This window comes from Gymnogyps californianus, chromosome 3 (assembly GCF_018139145.2).
Source record: "Gymnogyps californianus isolate 813 chromosome 3, ASM1813914v2, whole genome shotgun sequence".
NCBI lineage: Eukaryota > Metazoa > Chordata > Aves > Accipitriformes > Cathartidae > Gymnogyps > Gymnogyps californianus.
Genome location: NC_059473.1, coordinates 49649820 through 49673341, shown reverse-complemented (window position 1 = coordinate 49673341; position 23522 = coordinate 49649820). Strand labels below are relative to the sequence as shown.

The 23522-nt window shown below is 40.9% G+C and overlaps 2 protein-coding genes across 3 annotated transcripts; both read right to left on the bottom strand.

Moving 5' to 3' along the window:
* On the bottom strand, positions 1-1184 carry PRR18 (proline rich 18). Its single transcript, XM_050893230.1, is given in 2 exon segments — positions 1-895; positions 897-1184. Coding segments are annotated over 2 exon segments (1152 nt in total). The 3' UTR covers positions 1-31.
* Positions 1185-3317: 2133 nt separating this feature from the next.
* SFT2D1 (SFT2 domain containing 1) lies at positions 3318-23088 on the bottom strand. 2 transcript variants are annotated; one of them, XM_050894563.1, is made up of 8 exons: positions 22985-23088; positions 16701-16787; positions 14004-14086; positions 10952-11033; positions 8531-8566; positions 7716-7774; positions 6258-6287; positions 3318-4027 (listed from the first exon to the last, which is right to left on the bottom strand). In XM_050894563.1, the coding sequence occupies exons 1-8, from the start codon at positions 23045-23047 to the stop codon at positions 3988-3990; spliced, it is 480 nt and encodes a 159-aa protein (XP_050750520.1). In that variant the 5' UTR covers positions 23048-23088; the 3' UTR covers positions 3318-3987. The 2 variants fall into 2 exon arrangements, with proteins under 2 accessions (XP_050750520.1, XP_050750521.1); XM_050894564.1 differs by lacking the exons at positions 3318-4027; positions 6258-6287; positions 7716-7774; positions 8531-8566 and adding an exon at positions 8675-10222.
* Positions 23089-23522: the final 434 nt, after the last annotated feature.

Genomic DNA, 23522 nt, shown 5'->3' with positions numbered 1-23522 from the left:
CGCTCCCCCAGCCCCGCTCCCCCGGCGGGGCTCAGAGGGTGCCCAGGTGCGGCAGCGTCTCCAGCCTGTCGGGGCGGTCGCGGCCGGCCGCGCTCTCCACGCCGCGCAGCCACTCGGTGCACTTCCGCACCAGCCCCTCGTCCACCGCGGCCCCCGCCGCCGCCTCCGCCTCTTCCTCGTACTCCTCGTCGTCGTAGCGGTGCCTGTCGTTGAGCAGCGAAACCTTCAGCAGGGCCCGCAAGTCGCCGCCGCCCGCCCGGGCGCCGCGCCGCGCCGGGGCCGGGGTCGCGGCCGCTCTGCCGCCGGGGGAGGGGGCGGGCTGCCCCCGCTGCCGCTCCAGGCTGCGGCGCTGCAGCACCCGGATGGCCTCCGGCGGCAGGCTCAGCGAGAAGCGCAGCGCCGCCTCCCCCGGCGCCCCGCCGAGGCTCTCGCAGGAGCGGCTGCCCGCCCCCGGCGCCCCTGGGCGCCCCCGCGGCTGCGGCGGGGCGGGCTGGGGCCGCGCCCCCCGCCCGGCCGGTGGCCTGCGCGGCGGCTGCCGCTGCAGGGAGGAGCAGGGCCAGGAGGTGGAGAGGGGGCCCGCCTGCTCCGGGGGCGCCCCCCGCGCCTTCCTCGCCGCCTTCTCCTCCGCGGGCCGAGGCGCTGCCTTCTTGGGGGCCGCCGCCGCGGGCGGGGGCTTCTTGGGCTGCGCCCGGGCGGCGACGGGGGAAGCGGTGGGGGCCGGCAGGATGGGCGGCAGGGACGCGGTGCGGCCGGCAGCTCCCTCCGGCTCCTCGCTGCGGGCCCAGGCAGCCGCGGTCCGCGCTCCGGGCAGGGCGGCGCATCTCCCCGCGGGCGGGCAGGGTCCCGCTGCGCGCCGGGGCTGCAGCCCCATGGCGAGAGGCGGACGAGGAGCCCCCAGCCGGCGGCGGCGGCGGCAGCGCGGGGCGTGGGCTCCGTTTGCGCCGACAGCCGCGGCTTTTCCCCCTCGATAACCCGCCCCCCTTCCCGCCCTTCGCCCGCCCCGGGAACACCCTTCCCCGGCGCGGGGTGGGCGTGCGGGCGGGGACGGGGGTCCTCCCGGCGCTAGTCGTCCTCGCCGGGCTAAGCCGCCCGGGTCGGGCCCGCAGCGGGCGCTGCGCCGCCGTTCCCCGCGCGTCTCCCGCCCGTCCCACAGCAGACCCGAAGGAAGGGTACGGCGGGCTCATGCCCCCAAGGGCAGGCAGGCTCTGAATTCCTCCCGAAGTCCTCAAGCGTCCAAGCGCGAAAGGGCAGGCTTTTAATGTCACGATAAACTAGCCCCCTCACGCCGCCTTCAAAACATTAATGGCATTTTGAGCTCCTTGACTACTTGAATTACCGTGACCAAGGGCAGGCAGACCGGACAAGAGTGCTGTCAGCCACACTAACACCTAGAGCAGACTTGCACTTACATGAAATTCCAGACTGCACAAGCCACTCTGAGGACAAGAGCAGCCTGGCTTCGTAATGAAGAGCCTAGTCCAGGGATCCTTCTTCCCAGCCTCAATTCCCTCTGTGACCGAGGCAAAGCACATTGCTCAACACTTCTGGTTTGGGGTTGGTTGGAATTTGTTTTTTTGAGGAGGAAGGCAGTCATTTCCTACCTTTTAAACTATGCTAAACAATAACAGAGCTTTGGAGAGGTTTCATGGGGTAGTAATACATAAGCATATATTTCCTATGAATCCAAGATTACTACCACTCCAAAATTTAGTCTAAAAAGTCATGGCATATAATTTCTACCAATTTTACTTCAAAGTACTACTTTAATTAGGGTACCAGAATTTTATCAAAAGATGGGTGGGATGTATACCATTCACAGGGACAGAGATCTCCACATCTATAGTTTCACACTGTCATAAAAGGGCATCATACAATGAGGATGCATCAACTGTGAACTTTTGGAATATTCATACACAGCCAACAAAGATAGGATGTGAAGGAGCAAAAGATACCGACAAAAGAATGCAGTGTGTGCTCTGCATGCAGATGAAGTGAATCCTTAAATGTTCAGGAGAGAAAAACAAGTAAGAAAGCACATGATGTAACAGACCTAAGTGCATATAAAAGCATACCAGTACATGGAACTTTTGGGCCTCAGTTCTTGAACCCATTCTGTTCCGGTGATCTAGTACTAAAGTGTTAACTGATGAGTGTTAACTTTGTTATTTATCATAGCGCATAAGTAAAAAAAAAAAAAAAAAAAAATCTGAGTAACTACCGTTCTAATTAAAGATTACAGTGAAGGTGATTGTGTACCAGAACTGGTGGCTGATGGGCAAAACCAACTCTGGAGCAAACAACTGCCCGGTCCTGAAGCACTGACAGGCGGGATGGGATCTCCCCAGTGCCAGTTATGGTCAGTGGCAGCAACTGGGGAAGGGGCAGTGACAGCCATTTCCAGGACGACATCCATCACTACCTACGCACATATTAGTTCACCTTCAGTGCAAACTGAAAACTAAAAGGAGCTAAAAATTCACTCAAGGGTCAGTCCACCAGCACCCAAGGGCTGTGATGGGCAGAGCTGCAGAGGCTGTCACCACACCACGCAGCACCAACGAGCCCAAGAGCCTGCTGCAGGGTCGGGACTACCTCATCCCCTATCACCAGCAGGAAGGATGCCTCGCCAGCAATTTATTGTGACTGATCAGTTAAAAGGTGTGGCTTGGTTGGCAGTTTAGCTGCAAAATCATGCAATCGTCCTTATACAGCTTCCCCAAAAGATGTTGGTATTTTGTGCAACATACACTGAGATTTAACAGGAATGTACTGCAATTCGTCTCTTTAGCCTGAACCCTGAACACTAAAAGACAGGGGTTTTTCCCCTTCCTGACACTGCAGCTCACATCTTTTCAAATCCATTCCTTCTTCTATGTGTGGATTAGCGGGGGGGGGTGGGAGGTGGGTGGGGAGGAAATCCAAACCAACTGGGGTTTAGAATGCAGGTAATCAAGCACATCCACCCTGTGCTAAAAGAACCTCCTGTAATATTATATCAGCCATCAAACATCAAGGATTTAACTTTGCTCCTGAATAACTGAATAGCTCTTAGTTGCAAAAAACTAGAAATGAGAACATCTTATTGAAGCTAGGGAAAGTATTTTTACTTCAGTCTGTTACCAGTTTAAGTTGGAATGAACAGTTTGTCTAAATACTAACACAAAGAAGCTTTGAAGTCACTTCTGCAAATCTAATAACCAAATTTGGATGTAGTCATATACATGTCCCACTTTTTAATATATTTTCATATTTATTCAACTGTAATGCTGAAATTTTCAGCCCTCTACAGCAGATTCCTAAATAAAAAATAGTTTAGGCACCTTTAAAACTAATTTATTTCACAAATCTCATTTATACATTAGCTGTAAGTTCTTTTAGTAAAAAGTATTTAAGTATGAAAGTAAAAAAAAAAATCGTTTAAAATATAGCTTTTTAATAAAATCCAACAAGCTTTAAAAAGACCTTTCACATATTCTCATTAAGCTTTTTCCATAAGGCACATGTACAGACATTTTGAAGGAGCACTTATTTATAACTTACCAATCTTTACAACATTGATAAAACTCTGTCTTTGGAAATGCATACAATGAATAATATACAAACATAAATGGCACATTGCAAATTTTAGACAGAACTGTAAATGAAATTTTTATGCGTACTACCCAGCTCTTAGTGGCCTGCCTCCACTGGGGAATAAACTGTGTTACTGGATGCAAGGTAGTTTTAAGACCACTCTGCACAAGGTATTTAAGTGTACTTTTTTGTTAAAAAAAGCCTAAAAGTTCCAGGGTAAACACAAACAGTTCACCCAATTTATTTTTAAAACTGTTTCTAGTAAAGAGAATTTAATCCCCCAAATGCAAAAGGCAAGAAAAATACTAAATTCTTACTGGGTATTTCATGAGTGGAAAAGTATAGTCTTCCGAGCAAAATTCACAGAGGAATAAAAGCTGGCTTTTAAAGCATACAGTGGTTCCTGGTTTTAATTTACCCTAGACAGGATGAGAAGCATTTAATCACAGCATCCCTTTAAAAAGAAAAAAAAGTCAGTTAAGATATTTGTTATTTTCTTTACATACATATCAACCATTACGTATTTAAAATTAAAAATATTACATAAACTAAAGACAAAAATCAATAGTTTATCAAATGCAGGATCTTAACAGCCATCTACAGCACCAGCTAAAGCAAAGGCTCAAGCCCATTCTGAAGCTCAGGTCTGCCCATATTGTCTACGTCTTCCACGCTGTTTACACTCAAGCACACGCTAAAACGCAGACATGGTGTTAAAAATTGTTCTGCAGCACACTTGGTGCCTTAGCAAAGGTCAAAGCCTTATTTCGCAAAGGCTGGCCAGCAAGGGCAGGGCTGAGGAGCGTGCCCAATCCAGACAATCAGCAAAGCATGGGTGCTGGGAGTGCAAGCCGCGCTGGAGTTACACCATCATGCTGCAGGGAAAAAAAGCCCAGGCTGAAGGGTTTGAAGTGCAGGTACTAACAGTGCCGGATGAAGAGCTGGCTCAGCCTTAAGGTTTGAAAGATCTGAAGCGGCCTGTTTCTCTAACCAACAATAAACAAACTGTTTTCTCACTGTTCTACTTAGATCACTCACTTTAGTCTCCTTTATTTTTCATTTTCTCAAAAATGTAACAACTTATTAAGGAGTGGAATTTGTATTCTGTTGTTACTCAATTTGAAAAAATGAAGAAAAATACCATCATGACTCCTTAAAGTAATTGTATGTATGGGTTTTGTTGTTGTTGGGTTTTTGTTGTTGTTGCTGTTTAGGTTTTGGGGTTTTTTTGCCATGCCAGCAGGAGAGCCACCATTAATTGAAAAAACCCCACCACGAACAAGTAAATTGTTGTTAAGAGTAAACCATTAACAGAATTAAATCAAGTAATGATAATTTTGTTGAAATCAGGATAAATAACTGTTCTCTGGCACTTAACATGGTTTAGATCACTATTTCCATAAGAAAGGCAGCCTATACAAGAAATTCATGACAGCATTCCACATAAGCAAATAACTCAATAATCCCTAAAGAAATCACTGTATTACTAAAACCAGCCTGTGTAAAATTCAGTTCTTTGGCTCATAAAATCTAATAGACCAATGAAAACAAAGAAATTAAGTGATGCATACAACCTAATGTTTTTTGGACCAGAACTTAAAGTACTGTTGGTAGGGAAGAAAAGACCAGTGACTAGCAGGTCAACTTGTTTTCTGTGCAGAGCAGAACATTTAAAAAAAAGGGAAGGAAAAAAAAACCCAAAAAACCCAACCCTACTGAGACTGTCACATGGCCACAGGAACTATAAGAATTCAGAATACTACTTTTGACTGGGTTAGCTTGAGATGTCAGAAATAGTAAGATGACAATTTGAAACCCAAGTTCAATTATTTAATCTATTGTAATTATCAACCACTACCTTTAAAAAAAAAAAAAAAAAAAAGGATTAATCCTCCCTAGATCAAATCTGAAGCTTTTAAAAAAATCCGTAGTTCAGATTTTTCAGCAAAGTTACAGAAACACTACAGAAGGTATCAGATGAAAGGGATAGACAATACTTTGTATTCTTTTTTCCCCGCACTTTCACTACAGAAAACCTCATTAAGTAATATACAGACATGGAAGCACTTTATTTTTTTAAAAAACACACCGCTGAAAGACCAAACTGCATTTTACGTGAAACATTATAGAAAAAAAAGATTCTTCCATTTGTTTACTTGCATGTGGTTTCACTATGTGTTTGGCTAGCTTTCGTTCCCTTTTTGCACACATAAGAGTGAAAAGAAAGAGAAGCTTGCCAAAATGAAAATTAACACGAAGCATTGCCTTTGCCTCTCCTAAAAATGGTGGAGGAATTCAGAAGTAGACTTAGCAGCTGAAACTATGCTTGCTTGTTTGCTTTTAACTAAGACCTCAGATCCATAAGTTATCTTTAATGTAAGTACTGGAAAAGTCACTACTGCATCAATGCATTTTTAAATCACTGGAGAATTTAAACAAAAACTCAATTTATTTTCAGTGATGAAAACTAGAATGAAATTTAACAGCGACAATTACTACGCACTTTACTTGTATTTAAAGCTTATATTAAGCATCACTGAGTTCAGCTATGTCATTTTCTAAAAATTAAAAGGCAAGGGAGGAGGTTATGTTTTTTTCACATACTGAATTTAAGGACTTTTTCCCTCTCCCTAGCATAAAGATAAATGACTTTTGTTAAAACGGAAGTAATTACGCAGACTCACCTTGCAAAAGGAATGTATGAGAGACTATACCTGAAAAAAGAGAGGAAAAAAGTATATTTGACAGAGTGTTCATGTCTCTCCTAGAACCCAATTATCTCACTTTAGTCCAGCATTAGTAAAAGCAACCTGTTGTAAGAAAACTTTAAACAAGATTACCTACTCAATTTAATGCTTACCTGAGAAAAGACGACACGCTTGGACAAGAACTAAATATACTGCCAAGGATGTCCTGGTTTACTTTTTCCTTTTTTTTTTTTTTTTTTTCTTTTAAATGTAGCTCATAACTTCTATTGCACATAAACTTAAAAAAAAGCACATTTACTATCACCAGTTTCAAAAGGAATGGAGATTTTTTGGAAAACTGTATTCTTCAAGATGATAGAGACAACTTTTTCCAGTTTAAAAGACAATATACGTTACTATGCAAATATACATCTAATCATACTATTTATGTAACTCTAAATACAGATATATGCTGTAGCATGAATAACACGCCACAATTGTGACACTCAAACAGCTGATAATTCTATTATCCTCTGAAACTTGCTTCTTGCAAGCCTCCAGGCTATGTTTTGTTCTCATGCCCAGCCTGATCAGCTCTAGGACACTTAACAAACGTGAAGCTGTCTGCTGTAAACATGTAGAACATAGTTTGAGTTAGCAATGTTCTCTCTATCTAGTATCAAGCATTTACCTGGGCCCAGCACGATGCCCAACAGTCCCTATCCTGAACAAATGGTTATTTGTCCTCAGATCCAAGTTCAGTATAGACTCTGTGTATTCAGGGCAAGCTCAAACAAGAACTGTGGTCACCCTGGATCAGCTATGAGTTAGTACCAACTAATTCACCTGGGACAAGGAGACCAAGTATGTTCAGTTGTATCTCATCTCCATGGAGAAAGCAGTAAAACTTCTGCCAGGCTTGCAAGCAATTCACCTGTGCTCACACATTCCCAAATAAAGCCCTGGAGCACATCTGGATGGTCATCATAGTACCTGCTGCGCTGAATTTACCCTCTCGCATCCACCTACTCTTTACCCAGTGCCGCTGATTATTCTTGGGGCAGGACACACCCTATGAAAATGTTATTTAGTTTCCTCCACTTCAAAAACAAAAATTTAGTTAGAACTCAAAAAAGAGGGAGATAATCAAAAGCAGGGCATATGAATATACAGTTACTTTCACAACAGAGAAAAGGCATGAGAATTTTTTTGCATATATATTCCTTTCATAATGCCTCAAATAAGTTCACACATTGCAGAATACACTTAAAATCACCATCTTTGCAAGACGACTGCATATAGATTTTGCTGAAGTCACACAACCTAGCTTAGGAAAACAGATTGAGGCTAGCATTTGGGCACACTTACGTTATGTGAAGCGTCTATGTACAAGTTTATAATCATGCGGGTGTAGGGGCAGGGAGAAGAAGTTAAAATGAATTTTAAGAACCTTACCAGGTCATTGCCAAGAACTGCAATATGCAGAATAACATCGCCAAACCTTTTTTGTGCCACTAAGTAAAAATAAAGCAAATACGCAAGTTAGTTCATTTTGCACCAGTCTATACTGTAAACAATTGCAACAGCCTGTTCAGCCAAAAATTTAGTTAACTGACGATGCCTAAATTTCCTTGTCTTAACTTAATTTGCTACTCCTTTCCACTCTAGCAACTTCCCATTCATTTTATCCGTCACTCCATTAGCATCATGCTATGAAAACCTTCTCTAGCTTTGAAAACACTTAACAGCATCAATGCTAACTTTCACTTTCATTCATGATGCTGTACTTCTGCAAATATGGAAGTTCACTTCAGCTACATATTTACTTCTATAGAACATAACTACAGCCAGTTTTTCAATCAAGATGCCTGAAGGTACTTGTTCTGTCCTCATCTTAATCAGTTTAATATTCTGTACCCGTGGTTTCTAAAGACCACTACATATTATCTGATATTCTCTGACATAAGTACACATCACTAAGATGAAAGTGTATTTTAACTTTTCTTAGTTCTTAGTCCAGAGGTCTGCAGATGGAACCTGATGCTCTACATTTTGTATTCTCATCTACATGACATGCAGGTGGAAGGGTGCATTTGCTTTGTAGTCAGCAGGCTCATCACCCCACCTAAACTCAACTGCAGTTGAAAACACAAATACCACACACAAGCTCATCTCTCCTCTACAACTGCACTGTATGTTAAAGCCGTAATACAACTAATAAACTAACCAAGCTAGATTGCTCTTTAGAGGAACAAAGTATTCTCACTTACCCAGAATACAGCACACAGAGTCAATACTAGGGAAAGCTGGGGGGAGATGAAAGGGGAGACAGAAAACCGAAAGAATGAATACTCAAATACACAACAAAGAAAAACACAGTAACTGTTTTCATGTTTTCAATGTGTAATCAGCGTTTTCAGAATTGACTCATGAAACAAGCAGACGCACAGGCTGTCACACAGTGACTATATGCTGAACTCCATGTAAAGTGGTGTTTCCCAAAGCACAGTATGATGTGCTCCATGGCCAGAAGGGCTGGGACAAGTCTTAGAAGAAAGAGGAGGCAGGAACTGACCTCAGGAACCATGAGGAGTATAACCAGGTCTGTGGAGCCTTATGTGTTAGGTCTATTAAGAGATGGGCTTAGATGATAAAGCTCGCTTGAAAGCAACCAAGTAGTCTGGGAACTGCTGTTCTATTATTTCAGTACATAGTATCATTTTGGGTCTAGTATTCCTAACATCAGCATCTGACAAGAAAGGTACGTGCATCACCATGAACAACCCATTATTAAAAACACCCATTCACAATTACAGTATCTGGCAAACACAGGCTCTGCTTCTTCTGCCAGAGGTTTTTTTCATCTTCCGACAGTAATGACGAGCCCACTAGAGAGCAGCTGCTTCATACACAGCAAAAAAGCTCACATGAAGCTTTATTCAAACTACTTACACACCTTTGATGGAACATTACAATGATATGGTTTACTATGCCAAATTAATCACACCATTTGTGCAAGCATCACTTTGAACTTTTCCACTAAGTCTCACCTGGCTCCCTCCATTTGTCATTACACACAGTAGAAAACAGAATTAAACCCTATATTAATTTTCAGTGAGAAAAAAATTATTGGTGTTTTAGTGGAAGAAATGAAAATAACAGACTCTCTTGAAATTTTCCAAACATATTGGTGACTCCTCAGTTGCCTACAATTCCAGCTTTGTGTTAGGATGGGGAAGAAAACAGTCAAATACATCAAAAGTTTTCTAAACTTTAGAAGTTTACCAGTTCTGCTCTGTACTACTGAAATTTTCCATCCTAAGAGTCTTAGCTCTCATCCAGTGTTCCTGTTCCCTATTAGATGAAATCTTTCATTCTGTCTTTTCCTAACCTTGCTGGTAGCTTCTCTGCACAGATAGGTAGGTGTGTGATGTTTTTTCTACTCTCTGTTCTCCTTTCACTTCTGATGTGTCTTGTTTCTACAGCCTTCAAAGCAAGTTATTTTTTTTGTCACCACGTCTGAGTACAGTGGATGATAGGCTAACAGAGCAAATAATTTTTGTGCTGGCTGTTTTAGTGTCTGGCTTAGGCCCTCAGCTTGACCAGAAAAAGCCCACAGCTGTAAAGTGTTAGAGAATTCATGCTCAGCAAACAGAGACTCTAGAGAATTGGAGATATTCTTGGACATATGTACTGCAGACCTACGAAACATAACTTCCCTAGGACTTGTAACTTGGTATGATTTGGAAGAGATGACAAAAAGTCACCTCTTTAACAAAGCTTGGAGTCCAAGCAAGGATCAAGTCACTTCTCCAAAAGATGTGGGCAAACGTGAGCTTCTCAAATGAGATTGTAACTTTTTTTTTTCATGTGGGTGTGAGAGAGAAAGAATATACAACCCATATGACAGCCATCCAGAAGGAATTCATGAAGGGTTTCTTATCCACATCAGCTGTAATCAACTAGAAAAGAAAGCTATATGATAGCGAGAATAGGACAGCCAACTACATTTCAAAAATAAAAGTTGAAACAAATCAGAAGGAACAAAAGCAAGGGCAGAAACTTGTTTTTAACTACCTAATATAGAGTTTTGGGATAATAATTCTGAGATTGGGGACGGGGCTGTTTTTTCCATCCTCCTGGAAGAAGAAATGATGGTCATGGAAGTAAAGGAGCCAAGGACCTCACAATGGAGAATTGTGAAGCTGAATATGTGACTTCCCGGACTTTGGGGAGAGAAATTAATTTTCTCCATTGCTTTGAAAGTGCTGAACTACTAAGCTATACAAACAGAACTGCAGCCAACAAACAACTGTCAAGCTAGACTTGGTGACAACTGACTTTTCACAGTAGCTAAAAAGTCTCTCTCTAGTCTGGTTCTTGAAGAAATTGTTTTAGAAAACAAATTAAAAATAATCAACCTAATATGAGCATTTAATAAGAAATATTTAATAAAGAACATTTTACTGCAAATGATTAATTTAAAAAAAACCATAAGCAACAGAAACACAAGCTCATAGAAATGAGTTAGATAATCTTTATGATATACAGAGCTAATTAGCTTGACTATTATTACTCAGTACAAAGAAGAGGTGGACTGAGAAATAACCTCCCTTTACTAAAGCTTCATATTTAGCTTTGAGGCTAAAGGAAAACTTTTTAGCAAAAGGAAGTAAAGACAGTGTATTTACCAGCATCACAACTGTAGCTATTAATCTTTTTGGCTCAAACATTGCTTTCAGTTGCTTCAGTGGCCCCATCAGGAAACATGTACTAATAGGAGGGAAAAAACAAAACAAATAGTAAATCACTTTCAAATAAATCTTTGCAAAAGACAATAGGTAATTAACCAGTTTTCTAACAGTTAGATGAGTACAAAGGCTTTAAAAAAGGCTTTTCAGTGTTTAGCAACAGAGACCTGCCAGAATGAAAGGTGAAATACCCCATGAATTTAGTCCTGGAAACAGCTTATGTATCGAGTCACCCTTGGTCATGAAATTCTTTCCAAAACATTACCGCTTATAGCAGAGGGCTGTCAAGTTGAAGTCTAGTGAATTTCACGTTGAGGCTGTTCTAAGAACTGACTTGCCAAAAGAAAGCAAAGAATACAAAGACCAAAATTTTGTAGAAAATTTCTGTTTAACAATAAACTTCTTACCCAGACAATGTGCAAGTAGCTACAATCAATATTACAGGGAAGTTCTAACTCTTTGCCCAAACTCAGCAAGCAAAAAAAGAAAGAAAAACTTCAGTAGTTTGTATTAAATCCTCCTGCTTTCTTCTACTCTGTAGTTAACTTGAAGGGAGAATTAAAACCATCAGCAACGCTATGCTGTACCTGTTCTTGCAAAGAAATGCGATGTGAACCAAGAATTCACAACTGTAGGAGTAATTATCTGGCTTCAGATATTCTGAGATGAGTCTCTTCCTTCCTGGTCATTGAAGCCACTCTGCTTTGTACAAAATATTTAGTGAGAAAGTGAGAATGCCTGTAACCTTGTGGTGTTCTGAATGCTTTACTACAGAGTAGGAAATCTAGTTTAACTCCTTTTCTAGTTAATATTTATTTATATGAAATGAAACAATCAGTAGCAGGGAAGAGTTTGGTAGAGCTCCCTCCTGAAACCAGTCATAAGCCTGGTGAAGCATGCATCTTCTAAGATAGAAGAAATATGGGAATCCATGTCCCAAGCAGTAAACTGAACTCATAATCTCCCACACCCAGACGTTCCCCTACCAGCAACTTTGTGTATATATCCCCTTCTCTTCACTTTGTTTTTCTTCTTTAAGTTGCACAGACAGACCTCAAAAGTCCATATTAAATGGAAAAAAATGTTTTCTCAATTCAAAAGAAAAAAAAAGTTTTCAATTCACTGCAATCCAAACTAACTTTTTCTCAGGATTTTTTTAGTCTTGGCTGCTAGGCCATAAAATTAAATTAAGACAAAAAAAAGAGACCTGAAGAACTAGAATAAAAAATTAGTTAGCTAGTGGAAGGATAGGCATGATGAAAATATGGTGATAAAAATGAGGGAGGTTCAGGCCACATAAAATAGGCAGAAAAAATATAGAAAGCAAAATGCATTAATGCTAGCCTGATTAGCATTGAAGCACAGACATCACAAGAGCTTCTCCAGAGATGTGAGAGAATCCATAGGGAGCAGAAAGACTAGAAAAAATCTAGAGGTCCTCCACTTACACAGGATATTTCTTATACACAACACATTCTGTAGAAGATAGACCCATCATCCCACAGAAGAATCAAATAAGTATCATTGTTTTCATGTTCGTGGCTAGAAAATCATAGTAAAAACTGGCTAGACAGGACTATTTAGTAAGAGTGGTAACTGCATTTGTTTTAAATACAGACTTGCAAACAAGCCTGAAAGAGTTTAAATCTCCTTGTCAGTTTGGGACTTTATTGTCATTTCCTACTGTTCTTAGAACACAGTTGCCTGTTGTTTATATCTAAAAGGACTACTGAAGGGGAAGGGGGCCTCTTTTTACTTCTAATTTTAGTTGGAGTCCAGACTAAAGTTTTTCAGCATTCTCCTAAAAGAAATACCAGTCTGTAAAAGCTTTCCTCTTAGTTCACTGACAATTACATTAGTACCAAGTTTCTAAAATGCTAATTTAATTTGAAGCAGTGAAAATACACCCAAAATACTAGGTTAAAAAAAAAAACAAAACCAAAAACCCACCAAAAAAACAAAACCAAAGAATAAAGAATAAGGTAAGTGAGAGAAAGGGAAATACTCAGTTTTGCCTACCTCCAGTATTAACTTTTTGTCTTGTTTTAGTATGAGATGGAATAGTTCTACAAATGAGACGCAATTCCAATATAAACATTTTTGTCCCCTAACAAATTTGTTGAGGGAAAGCAGTACACCATCACATTTCTCAAATGTTAACATCACATTGCCTGAGTTTTAACAGATTAACAATGCTTTGACTCAAGAGTTAAGTGACTTGACTAAAGTCACAGAGTCCATGAAAGTCAAGACCAGACTCCATGGGTTTTGAGTCCCATGACCATGCTTCAACTATGCTAAGATAGTAAGAGAAGGAGGACAAACAGAAACTGAAAATACTTTATTGACATTAAGTTGTTTCCTACATGTCTTTCAAACAGTGAAAGAAAAGTTTTAGATCCTAGGAGGTCCCTTCTGTAAATCTTTTAAGACTAACTGTTATGGGGAACACTGCAAAGAACCAAGCATAGAGTTTAAAAATACACTGTAAACGATTTTTAGATTCTGCCTGGCCTGACAGTCAAAATGAGGATTTCCTGCTCTCCTTTTTCAAAGAGTTTTCCTAGAAACAGGATGATCCCTCTGTTAAAAGCAAAAAGCTCCTTCCAGTAACAAAGCATCCACACGGTGGGCAGACTACCAATTTGCCTCTGAAACTGAGATACCTCTGTACCTGGCACAAGGACTTAGCTATAAAAAGTACAGAACATTCAGCCAGCAATTTGTTATTCATGCTTCAGATAGCAGTTGTGATGTGTCTACAAAACAATCACAGAAGACATCACAACAGGGCAATAACAAGTGAATAACTGATATTCACTAATTATTAATCTTAAAACTGCAAGACAAACAAGATTTTATGTTATTAGGATTTCAATATGAAAACAATGTTGTTTATATACAACACAGACAGCATTTTAGAGTAAAAGCAAATGGAAATGTAGATGAAAAGGAGAGTACTTTTCTAATAACAATAATTAAGAAATTGTACCTGGCTAATGCAGCAATGTTTCCCAGGGTGTAAAACACTGCAAAAAGTTTGATCCCCTTTGGGAGCCATAGCAATGCTGTTCCCTACAAAAGATAGGTTATTTGTATGTTTTTAATTAGGTAATTCAATTTATTTAGATTTTATAGTCTATAAATATATTTTCAGACTATGAAAAGTGTCATAGAGTATACTGTTCTCAGATTTGTAGTACTCAATATTCAGCATACTTCTATTGCCACCTACTGGCAAAATAATGGATTGATTTACTATATTTCACAGTATTTTCACAACTAGGCAATGTTTATTTATATTGTTTATAACATTTATTTGTGCTGTTTATATTCTATTTATGACACATCATACACCTCTGCACACAAAGGAAAAAATGTCATAAAGCCACACTGATATCCACCACCTCCTTTCTCCTCCAATCAACCATCTGGACTTGCAGTCTAGATACACACTGAGACTGAATAGAAATATTAGAACTCTTACTTCCAGACATCTCTTATTTCCACTAAACACAAAAAAATCCAAAGCCTTCTGCTGATCACAGTCCCTATGATGATCAGGGAGAAACAGAGCCTAAACTAGAAGCAAAACATGGTTTTTTTAGTTTGTTTGGTTTTTTAACTTTTTTTTTTTTTTTAAAGCTGTGATGTGGACACTGTGTCCTGAAAAAGGAAAAAAAAAAAAAAGGCAACTACATTCTATCCGATTGCAATTTCAGTGGAGATCTGTGGTGTCAGTTTGCAGAGACCACAGTACAAGCAACCACAAAAAGCTGAAAGAGAAGAGTGTAACTGTATTCTACAAGGAAAGCCTATGGACACTTTGCAAAGACTAGATTAAAGAAAAAACACCACCTGCAATTTTGGCTAGCCAAGAACATAATAAATATACCAAAAGGTCCATAACCTGAAGCAGAAGAAGGTGGAGTTGCCAGCTCTCGGCTTCATGTGGCAAAACTTAGCTAGGGAGCTGCCTCCAAACTCTCCAAGATACGAGGTCCACAAACACACTAGCAGAGTTTTGACTCTTATCTATCAAGCTCAAGATAACTCAAGGAAATTTTAGGAAACCAAGATCCTAAAGCCTTTGATCTGTCGTTTCATAGTTTCACACCATGTGATACAGAATAGGCACAAAGACTAAACACCAAAAAACCAGCAGCAAAAAGTGTTGTTAACCTGTCCAGAAATAGGTGTTAAAGCACAAATGTGGTGTGTACTAAAATTTGTGATTACGCTGGTTAAATATTACTTGAAAAAAAAAAAAAAAAGGAGGGGGAGGGGATTCAACCAAATAATGCTTAAGCAACCCTAAAAAAGGGATATTCCAACCCAGTCTTGTGCTTCCTCCCTAGAACTTGCCTCTTCTCTAACACAAGCATCTGGCCAGTTTGTGTCACTGTATTTGGCATAAATATCAATATGAAGACTACCACTCTCTAGTTCCTTTATTGAGCTGACTACCACTGAAATAAGACCTCCCATAGGTAAGACCAGCACTTGTTCTGGTTTACCTCTGAGTCTCAGGGTCTCTAATAAACCACAAGTTTTGATAAAGAATCAGAAGCTTCCACATGCAGGAGAATCCAGTGAGTGACTATGTCTAAGTGAGTGCCTCAATCAATCAACACGTTGCTCCTCCACAGCTGCTTCTTCCTGTCATTACATAAATCTCTTTGGTTTAAAAACTCTTCATGGCACATGAAAGAGCAGCAGCAGTCATTTAAATAATGGCAAACCCAGAAACTAATGCACACAGGACAAGTTTCTCCGTCCTACTACCAGAATGCATTATGAGTCAAGACAATCTGCCCAACAGTCTCCACAAAAACTGCAAATGTCATCCACACACATTAGCCAAAGGCTGCTGACTAGCTTACATCAAAAGTCATGCTCTGTGAAGAACCAACATCCTACTTCACAATGAAAAAAAAAGAAAAAAAAAAGAAACAAAGAAAAAACAGAAAACCAGCAGTCTGGATACTTCCCCAGTGTTATTTCACCTGCTTCTGGGACTTTCCATGCAGATGAAGAACTGCTTTGTACTGCAAGTCACTTGTGTCAGATTTTGATAGACCAAATCAATTAATAGATCTCAACTTTTAACTGCAGGCTTGAGCCTCCTGCCAACACCTCAAGTTCAAGAATGAACAAATGATTTGCTGGCTGTAAGATCAACAGGAGTGCAGCAGGTTTTTCAAGTGTCAGCATGCTACCACAGTCATCACCTATTGGATTTGTGAGTGTGACAGGTTACACTTGAGGTTTCTTCAGCCTTTGAAAACCTTTCAAGCTTCTCCCTCCTTTTCCCCTTTTATTGGGGAGAATAAAAGTAAGATGGGTACACACTGAACAACAGCAAAAGCTCTTTCCTGGTACACCACTCACAAATCTAAATTAAAAATATAGCATGTTTTGTCAGTGTTCAAACCTTTTAGTAGGAAATTTTATTACACTACAATAAAAATGCTCTCTGCTGTGAATGGAAGAAAGATGGTCAAAATCATAATTTATAGAACAGTCCCTACATGCTAATTATACATTTAATGTCCAGTTAAATTTATGGATACAAAATTTAGGATACAGGATAAAGCAAACACAGAATCACATATAAAGTATAAATATGAACGAGGTTCTACTGTAGAACATTAATAAAGGGGGGGGGGGGGGGGGGAACTTTACTTACAAGAATAGAGCATACAATGCCAGCAACAAAACATATGGCAAACCATCTGACTCGAGTACCAAAGCTGAGTGTTGAGGCATCGAGGACCTTAATAGGGGGAGAGGGAAAAAAAAGGATATTACAAATCCAGTTTTGAACACCCTAAAAGACATTTTTTTCTTTACTATTGAAGTCCTTAATTTCAAACAAAATATTTTTTTGCCAGAAACAATTATTTTACCTTGCTTAACGGTTGCTTGCATATTAATTATTTCAGTTTAAGAAATTATATTAGCAATCTGGAAACATATTTCCAAAACAAACAAACAAAAAAGACAAAACCTGTGAAGGTATATGCTGGCACTCAAGCAATACTGCTCCACTTTCAAACCGACTTTTTCACCATACAATTACAATTGAAAATTCTCACAACTGTACCAAAGCAGAAGAATGAATGGCCCTTCTAGCAATTTGCAGATGAACATATCTATTTGAGCAGCATTGTATGTTCCTATAGATATTACTACCTTTTCCTGTTACTAGACAGAGTCCATTGTACATATTAGTGCAAGTATCCACTGCAAGCATTATGACTCCACTTCAGTTACTGTTCCTTACAGGGTGAAGGTGTGGGCAGATAACACAGCTTGTATCATCAGACAGCTAACTTGCTGAAAGGGATCATTTTACTTCCTGCTTCTCCAGTATGACTCCAGAACCTGTAAGACCCCTTAATGAGCTGAGCCAGCTGACACAACTCAAGAAGCAGCAAGAGAACTAGTGTTCCTTCTATTCTGATGACTTAGACCTACGCTAGACTAATGAGCCAAACCAGCTCAGCAAGATGTCAGAAAAGCAGTGGGGCTGATATAAGGAAAGAGGCAGGGCCACACAGCTGGCAGAAGAACAGCCCCTTTCAGCAGAAGTGACTTGTTAGATATGCTCAGCTCATCTTCTCCACCCATGCTGTAAGAACAATGTATTTCAGCTTACTCCAGGTCACTAAAATTAAATATACTTTCTATTCTAAACTGGTCTATTAAGTGTTGCTTCACCTTACATAAGATGACTATAAAAAGCTAACTTTCCTATTTGTTTAGATGACACAAGCAAACTTGCCCTCTTGTTATCTAGTCTACAGATATTTTCAATCAAGTATTATTAACCAAATATACAAGTTAGGGCTTCCCCAACCAATGAGTTTGATGTTTCTCCTACTCTCTCGAGAAATTCCTCCTTCAGGTAGTGGTAACTGAATGAATGAAATTTGGTTACTGCTTAGAATGATTTCACATCTGTCCAAATGAAGAATCCATACCTAGTTTCATAAAAAAGGGCCACATACAAGCACACATTTATATGCTGTAACGAATCAGCATCTGAATGTATGTCAACAAGGAATAGCTTGGACTACTTTCTACTTATAAAAAATTACTAACCTTATTTAATCAAATTAAATACTTTGAATATTTACTTAAGAAGGGAGATCAGAATACTAAAAATAATCTTTCATACTTGCATACTGTCTGAGCAGACACAGAGCTGGGATACAATATTGTTCTGAATTTTCTTTCCCTTTCTCTGTTCAGCAGTTAAAACAGAACTTCCCAAAGGTCAGAAGATGCAGCTTACCTTGTTAGGTCCGACTCTTTATCCTTATGTACGCATTAAAGAAATAGACAAAAATAGTAACTGAAAGATGGTTTAGTATTTGAAATCATATTTGATAGTCATATTCCTTAATGCCTATACATGTAAAAAGTGTAGGAAGAGCTGGTAGGACATAACTGAAGATACCCATTTGACTCATGCTTTTAGTTACACCTATTCATGCAACTAATTGCACACACACACAAAAAAAAGAAAAGAGTAAAAATCCTTTCCATCCCTGCTCAGAAATGAAGTGCGGATGGGCCAATATTATCAGTACACCCAACACACACATTTCAGATTGCCTAGAAAACAGGGAAAGGACAAAGGTAAATCATTTCTTCAGATCTATCAGGCGTATTGCTGCCACTTACTGCTATTCTACTTCTAGTCTTAATATCTGACAGTGTTCCTGAAACAACTACCAGGAAATTTCATTTTTCATATAAATTTGAAAACAGGTTTATCTTCATTTAAATCCCTAACAGTTATTAGGTGGAAAAAATACCAACACCATAAATAAGTGAACCACACAAAAGCTCGGAACAAAAAATGCCACAAGATTTAAAATACGATTTTAAAACTAGTTTAATACATTTTATGGATTTAATTCTTAAAAAATTAGATTGACAATATATGCACATGAACTGCAGGAAGATAAGCTGTAGCATGAGGGCTGCCAGAGCACCACAACATAGCATTCTCTGTAATAATAAAACTAAATAAATTGGCATTAAAATGAAGGCTGATCCTCCAACCATTCCTGATGTCATCACCATTTATGTTATCAGGCTGAACCTAATTAATGCAATGTTTGAAATTCTGAAACTGGAGCTCTAGTAATGCATTTTCTTAGTCCCTGATACCTAATACTTTTGAGGTTTCATGGAAGCAATGAAACTGGTTACCTTTCCGAGATGTCTGTTTCACCCCTGTAGTGAAGCACCTTGCTGCAAAAGTTGATGTACATAGTTCAGCTACTTAAACCACAGACTTCACCTTCTGCTAAAATGCCAGGCACTTTACACAAATCTGTAAAAGCTGAGGACCTGACACAGCACCTGCCTATTCTGCTCTATGTGCTGCAGGAGCAGTAACTTCTATAAGAGGGGCTGTGAGACACCCTGAAGTAACATCTTAGTTTCCTACACCTACACTCAGAGACGACAAACCAGAACCCTAAGATGCAACAAAAGCAGGAAACAACGTAAGGGAGATTAGGACTTTTTTTGTTGTCTGACATAAGCCATACAGCTAATCCTAGATTTCAGATAAAGAGAGTTGGCATTACACTCTATGATATTTGCATCAGCAGAAGCTTTTACTTAGAAGACTGAAAAAATTGCCATGCAAATTCCACATCTGGGGCAAGAGTCATATGGAGAACTGTGCAGTGGTGGTGGCAAGGGAGTTCCTGTAAAACATACCCTTTTTGCTATACTGCTTATCAGCTTGTTTCTAAGCAAGAAAAAAGAAACAGAAATCAACAAATAGAAACCCTTAGTTTTCTGTAGCTAAGCTTTAATGCCAAATTCCTCAGCAAAAAGCAAAGATTTTCATTCACATGATATTCCAAGAAAATATTACATGACAGAAATGACCAAGACATCCAGAAATCAAGAGGAAATCCTAAGTGGAAAGTGGAATCCGGAAGGCAGACTTCCTGAAACATAAGGAATGGTCTTGCAACAGTCTAATACACAAGTTGCAAGTGACAGATAACAGTGTCTACTGAATAGCTTGCTATGGACACCCAATAAATCATATGAATGATAATCTGCAAGGCTGCCTTTGATCAAAAACATTTCTTGTGGTTTTGAACATCTACCTGGGCTCCCCCCATACATTATCTTACAAAAGTTTTCCATGTGGGCAAACAAAAAAATAGAAGCACTTTATTTTACAAGTTTTAAGATTCCAGAAGTTAACAATTACATCTTTTCTTGATAGTAAATTCAAGAATATGCAAGTAATGGAGAAAACTAAATTTCAAAGAAATGTTGAGTACATTTGCAGAATTGAGTTCCTAAGCAATATTTCAAAAAATAGAGAGATATATTTTCAGCTTTCCCTAACAGGCTTCCTCATATGTATTTCTATCAACACTTTAGAGTAAAATGCAAGAAATTTAAATATCTGGTCTAGTCCTCCTTGCTAAAACCTTGTTGAATGCTTTAAGCAGTTGCCAATCGACAACTATCATGAAACTACAGCCAGAAAATAAACCAATGTGTCAGACTGATAAAACTAAACCACATAATACTGCCCTGACAACATCATTACACTGGTGTATTTACAATTTATTATTGATTTTTTTGTAATAAATTCCTTTAATTCCTTTAAATATCTAGAATAATTGATTTAATTGCAGCCAGAAGCAACAGTTGGTCATCTGAAGAGTTTAGGAAGTACAGAAAGACTTCATTGAATCATCACACAATTGTCTTACTATATACTTTTCTTCTACTTTACTTAACAGGAATTACTGCTGACTTCATGGTAATACTTCTGCAAAAATCAAGAAGGAGCAGAATACAGAGACATCTATGAACATGAACCATATGAAGGCTATTATACAACTATCAGCTATTCCAAAGAGAGAGCCATTGTTTTTAACCAAACACATGACTCAGTTCCAGAAAGGTCATCTAAAACAGTTGAAGATTTTACACACAAAATGCATAACCTTCTATTTTCTTTCACAACCTTACCTCTTAAAAAGTTCTTCTCTGCATGGGTGCACATACTTTTTTGCTCTATTACACACACTTTAAAAATAGTCAACACCATTCAGCTGTAAAGCTATAGCTTTAGTGAATGTCACATACAAATTTCCTCACTAAAAAGAGGCTTGATTTCCAGTGTTCTAGACATACATTGCTACTTTGAGAGAAACCTACAGCAGAGACATTGTCTGACCTAAACACTTGAGTTTTTCTTCAGTGGGCATTTATTTACTTTAAAGAAGATCTTTCTGGTTCATCTTCTCAGCATGAAGCTCCTTTGCACTAAGCCAAAGACATATTTATATGTTTTCTTCTATCATGTACTGGATAGATTTTAAATATGGGCAGATTTTTCCTATTTAAAGTCTTCTCTGGCTATAGCAACATCATTACATGCAATAGCCAAATCATATATAGCGTAGTTACCGACATTTAACAAATAACACATTCTTAAATCAGTTCTCTCCTTCTCAGGATATCCACCTCAAACATAAAAGTATGAAATACTTAGGCATTTATCTATTGATTGCTGCCTTAAACATCACAGCGTCAAGTAAAGGAGAACTCTATATCGCTATCATGTGTCTCATGTGAAATGTGCCTGGGGATGGCAGATTAATTAGTTCTCTTGGAATTGAACTAAGATTAACAGAAATGTAAGTATTTCTTTGATAATCTTGAGATAAGATCAGAAGGCGAAGCATCCCTCCCAAATGCTGGCAGCCAGTTCTGGCGCGAAAGGGCACCGATGCTACACTGCTTCCAGAATCAGTCAGGTGTGGATACAATTTAGCTGCTTTACTGTGGCAAACAGGCCAAGTTCATAAACCTTGAAGACCAACAGCAACTCAGTGCAAAGACAAGTGAAGCACATCAGCAGCAAGCTGCTGAAGCTAATATTATGCCATAGACACCAACTATACTGAGGCTGTGCTGGTTCACCAAGGTTTATTAACTGCAGCTCAGATCCAGGCTGCTCTATGTTCCAGCTTCCACCACCACGCTCCAGCATCCTGTAGCACACAGTATCAAGATATTCCATGATGTGGGGCACTCTGACCTGCAGTCACACCAATTAAAAGGATGCTGATGGTATAAACGGTTCTTTATAAGTATGCTCAGCTTTGCTTCAACCTGGAAGTTAAGTGTCAGAAATACATGGTATTCAAACCCAGTAAAAAACAAACCAAAACTGACAATGAGGAAGATAGTGGGGAGGAAATAGAAAAATTAAATTGTACTTGAGGAGCATGGGGCAAAAAAGGAACTCCAGCACAATATACACAAAACTATCTCTGTCTAGAGAAAGTCTTTGTTTGCTTTTAAAAATTCAAGGGCATAAGGAAACGGAGAAACAATTCAGAAAGAAAATCTGTTGTCTAACTGATGATCAAGTACCAAGGCCATGTAGGAGGAAGGGTACGCGCAAGACAAGGAGACCCTGTTATCCCGAAGCAGGACGTGGAAAATAAAACCAAAGGACCCCAAACCACCAAGACAACAAAGAGCTTCTCCACACACCGAAAATTCGCCGAAACTCTTACTCCCGGGCAGGGCCCGGTGCTCACAAGCCTCGTCCTTTGGCGCACACAGCAGACTTTCGTCTCTCCTTTGCGTCCCCATCTCTCCCGCTTACTGACACGGACGGGCATGCGGACAGACACCGAGGGGTGCGTGCGTGCACAGGCCGGGGAGGGGGGAAGCGCGGGGAACACGGCGGCGCCCGAGGCCGCGGACACCGGTGCGCGGGCCTGTGGCAGGGAGGCTTCAGCGACGCCCCGTCACGGCGCCGGCGGCGCTCAGGCCCCTGCGCCCGCCGCGGGGGAGAGGGCGCCGGCCCGCGAGCCGCAGCTCGGCGGCCGTTAGCAGCGGCCACCAAGCCGCCGGTGCGGGGAAGGGGGAGAAGAACGGGTCCTCGCCGGGCGGTACCTGCGCCGTCAGTCCCTGCTCCTCGTCGTCCTGCCCGGTCAGCACCCGCCGCAGCTTCTCCATGCCGTCGCTCGGGCAGGACCGCGCCGCGCCGCACCGGAGGGGACGGGACGGAACCGCACTCCCCTACCGGGCCGCTAGCCCAACCGGAAGTGACGCGCACCCGCAGGCTTTCCCCCCCGGCGGCGGCCAGAGCGGCGGTTGGCCGCGAGGTCCCGCGCCTGCGCACTTGGGCGGTGGTTGGGCGGAGCGGCGGCGGGCGGGGCGGCCGCGACGGCGCCTCCTGTTCCGGGGTCGCTTCCCGGCCGCTGTTCCCGGGGGCCCTTGCGGGGCGTCGCCGCCGCGCCGCGTCCCGCAGGTGGAGGCGAGGTGGGCGCCGGTGCAGCCCTCGCTGGAGAGGAAGAAGGGCTTTTTCTGTGGGGCCTGGCTTCATCGCTCGCTGCGGAATTGGCTTGTTTCGATACGCACAGAAGTGATTTGCGTGAGCTCAGCAGTGTGACTTCGCAGTTAAACAGAGCCTTTTGTGTAGACACAGAAT

Bases quoted from the DNA above. Each gene is read 5' to 3' on its own strand.
- SFT2D1 (XM_050894563.1), bottom strand. From the start codon at position 23,047: ATGGAGAAGCTGCGGCGGGTGCTGACCGGGCAGGACGACGAGGAGCAG. The intron at 11,034-14,003 runs GTACAATTTCTT...CCCTCCTATTAG, and splicing joins AACATTGCTGCATTAGCCAG to TACATGTTTCCTGATGGGGC. The intron at 6,288-7,715 runs GTAAGGTTCTTA...CTCTTTTTTCAG, and splicing joins CAGTTCTTGGCAATGACCTG to GTATAGTCTCTCATACATTC.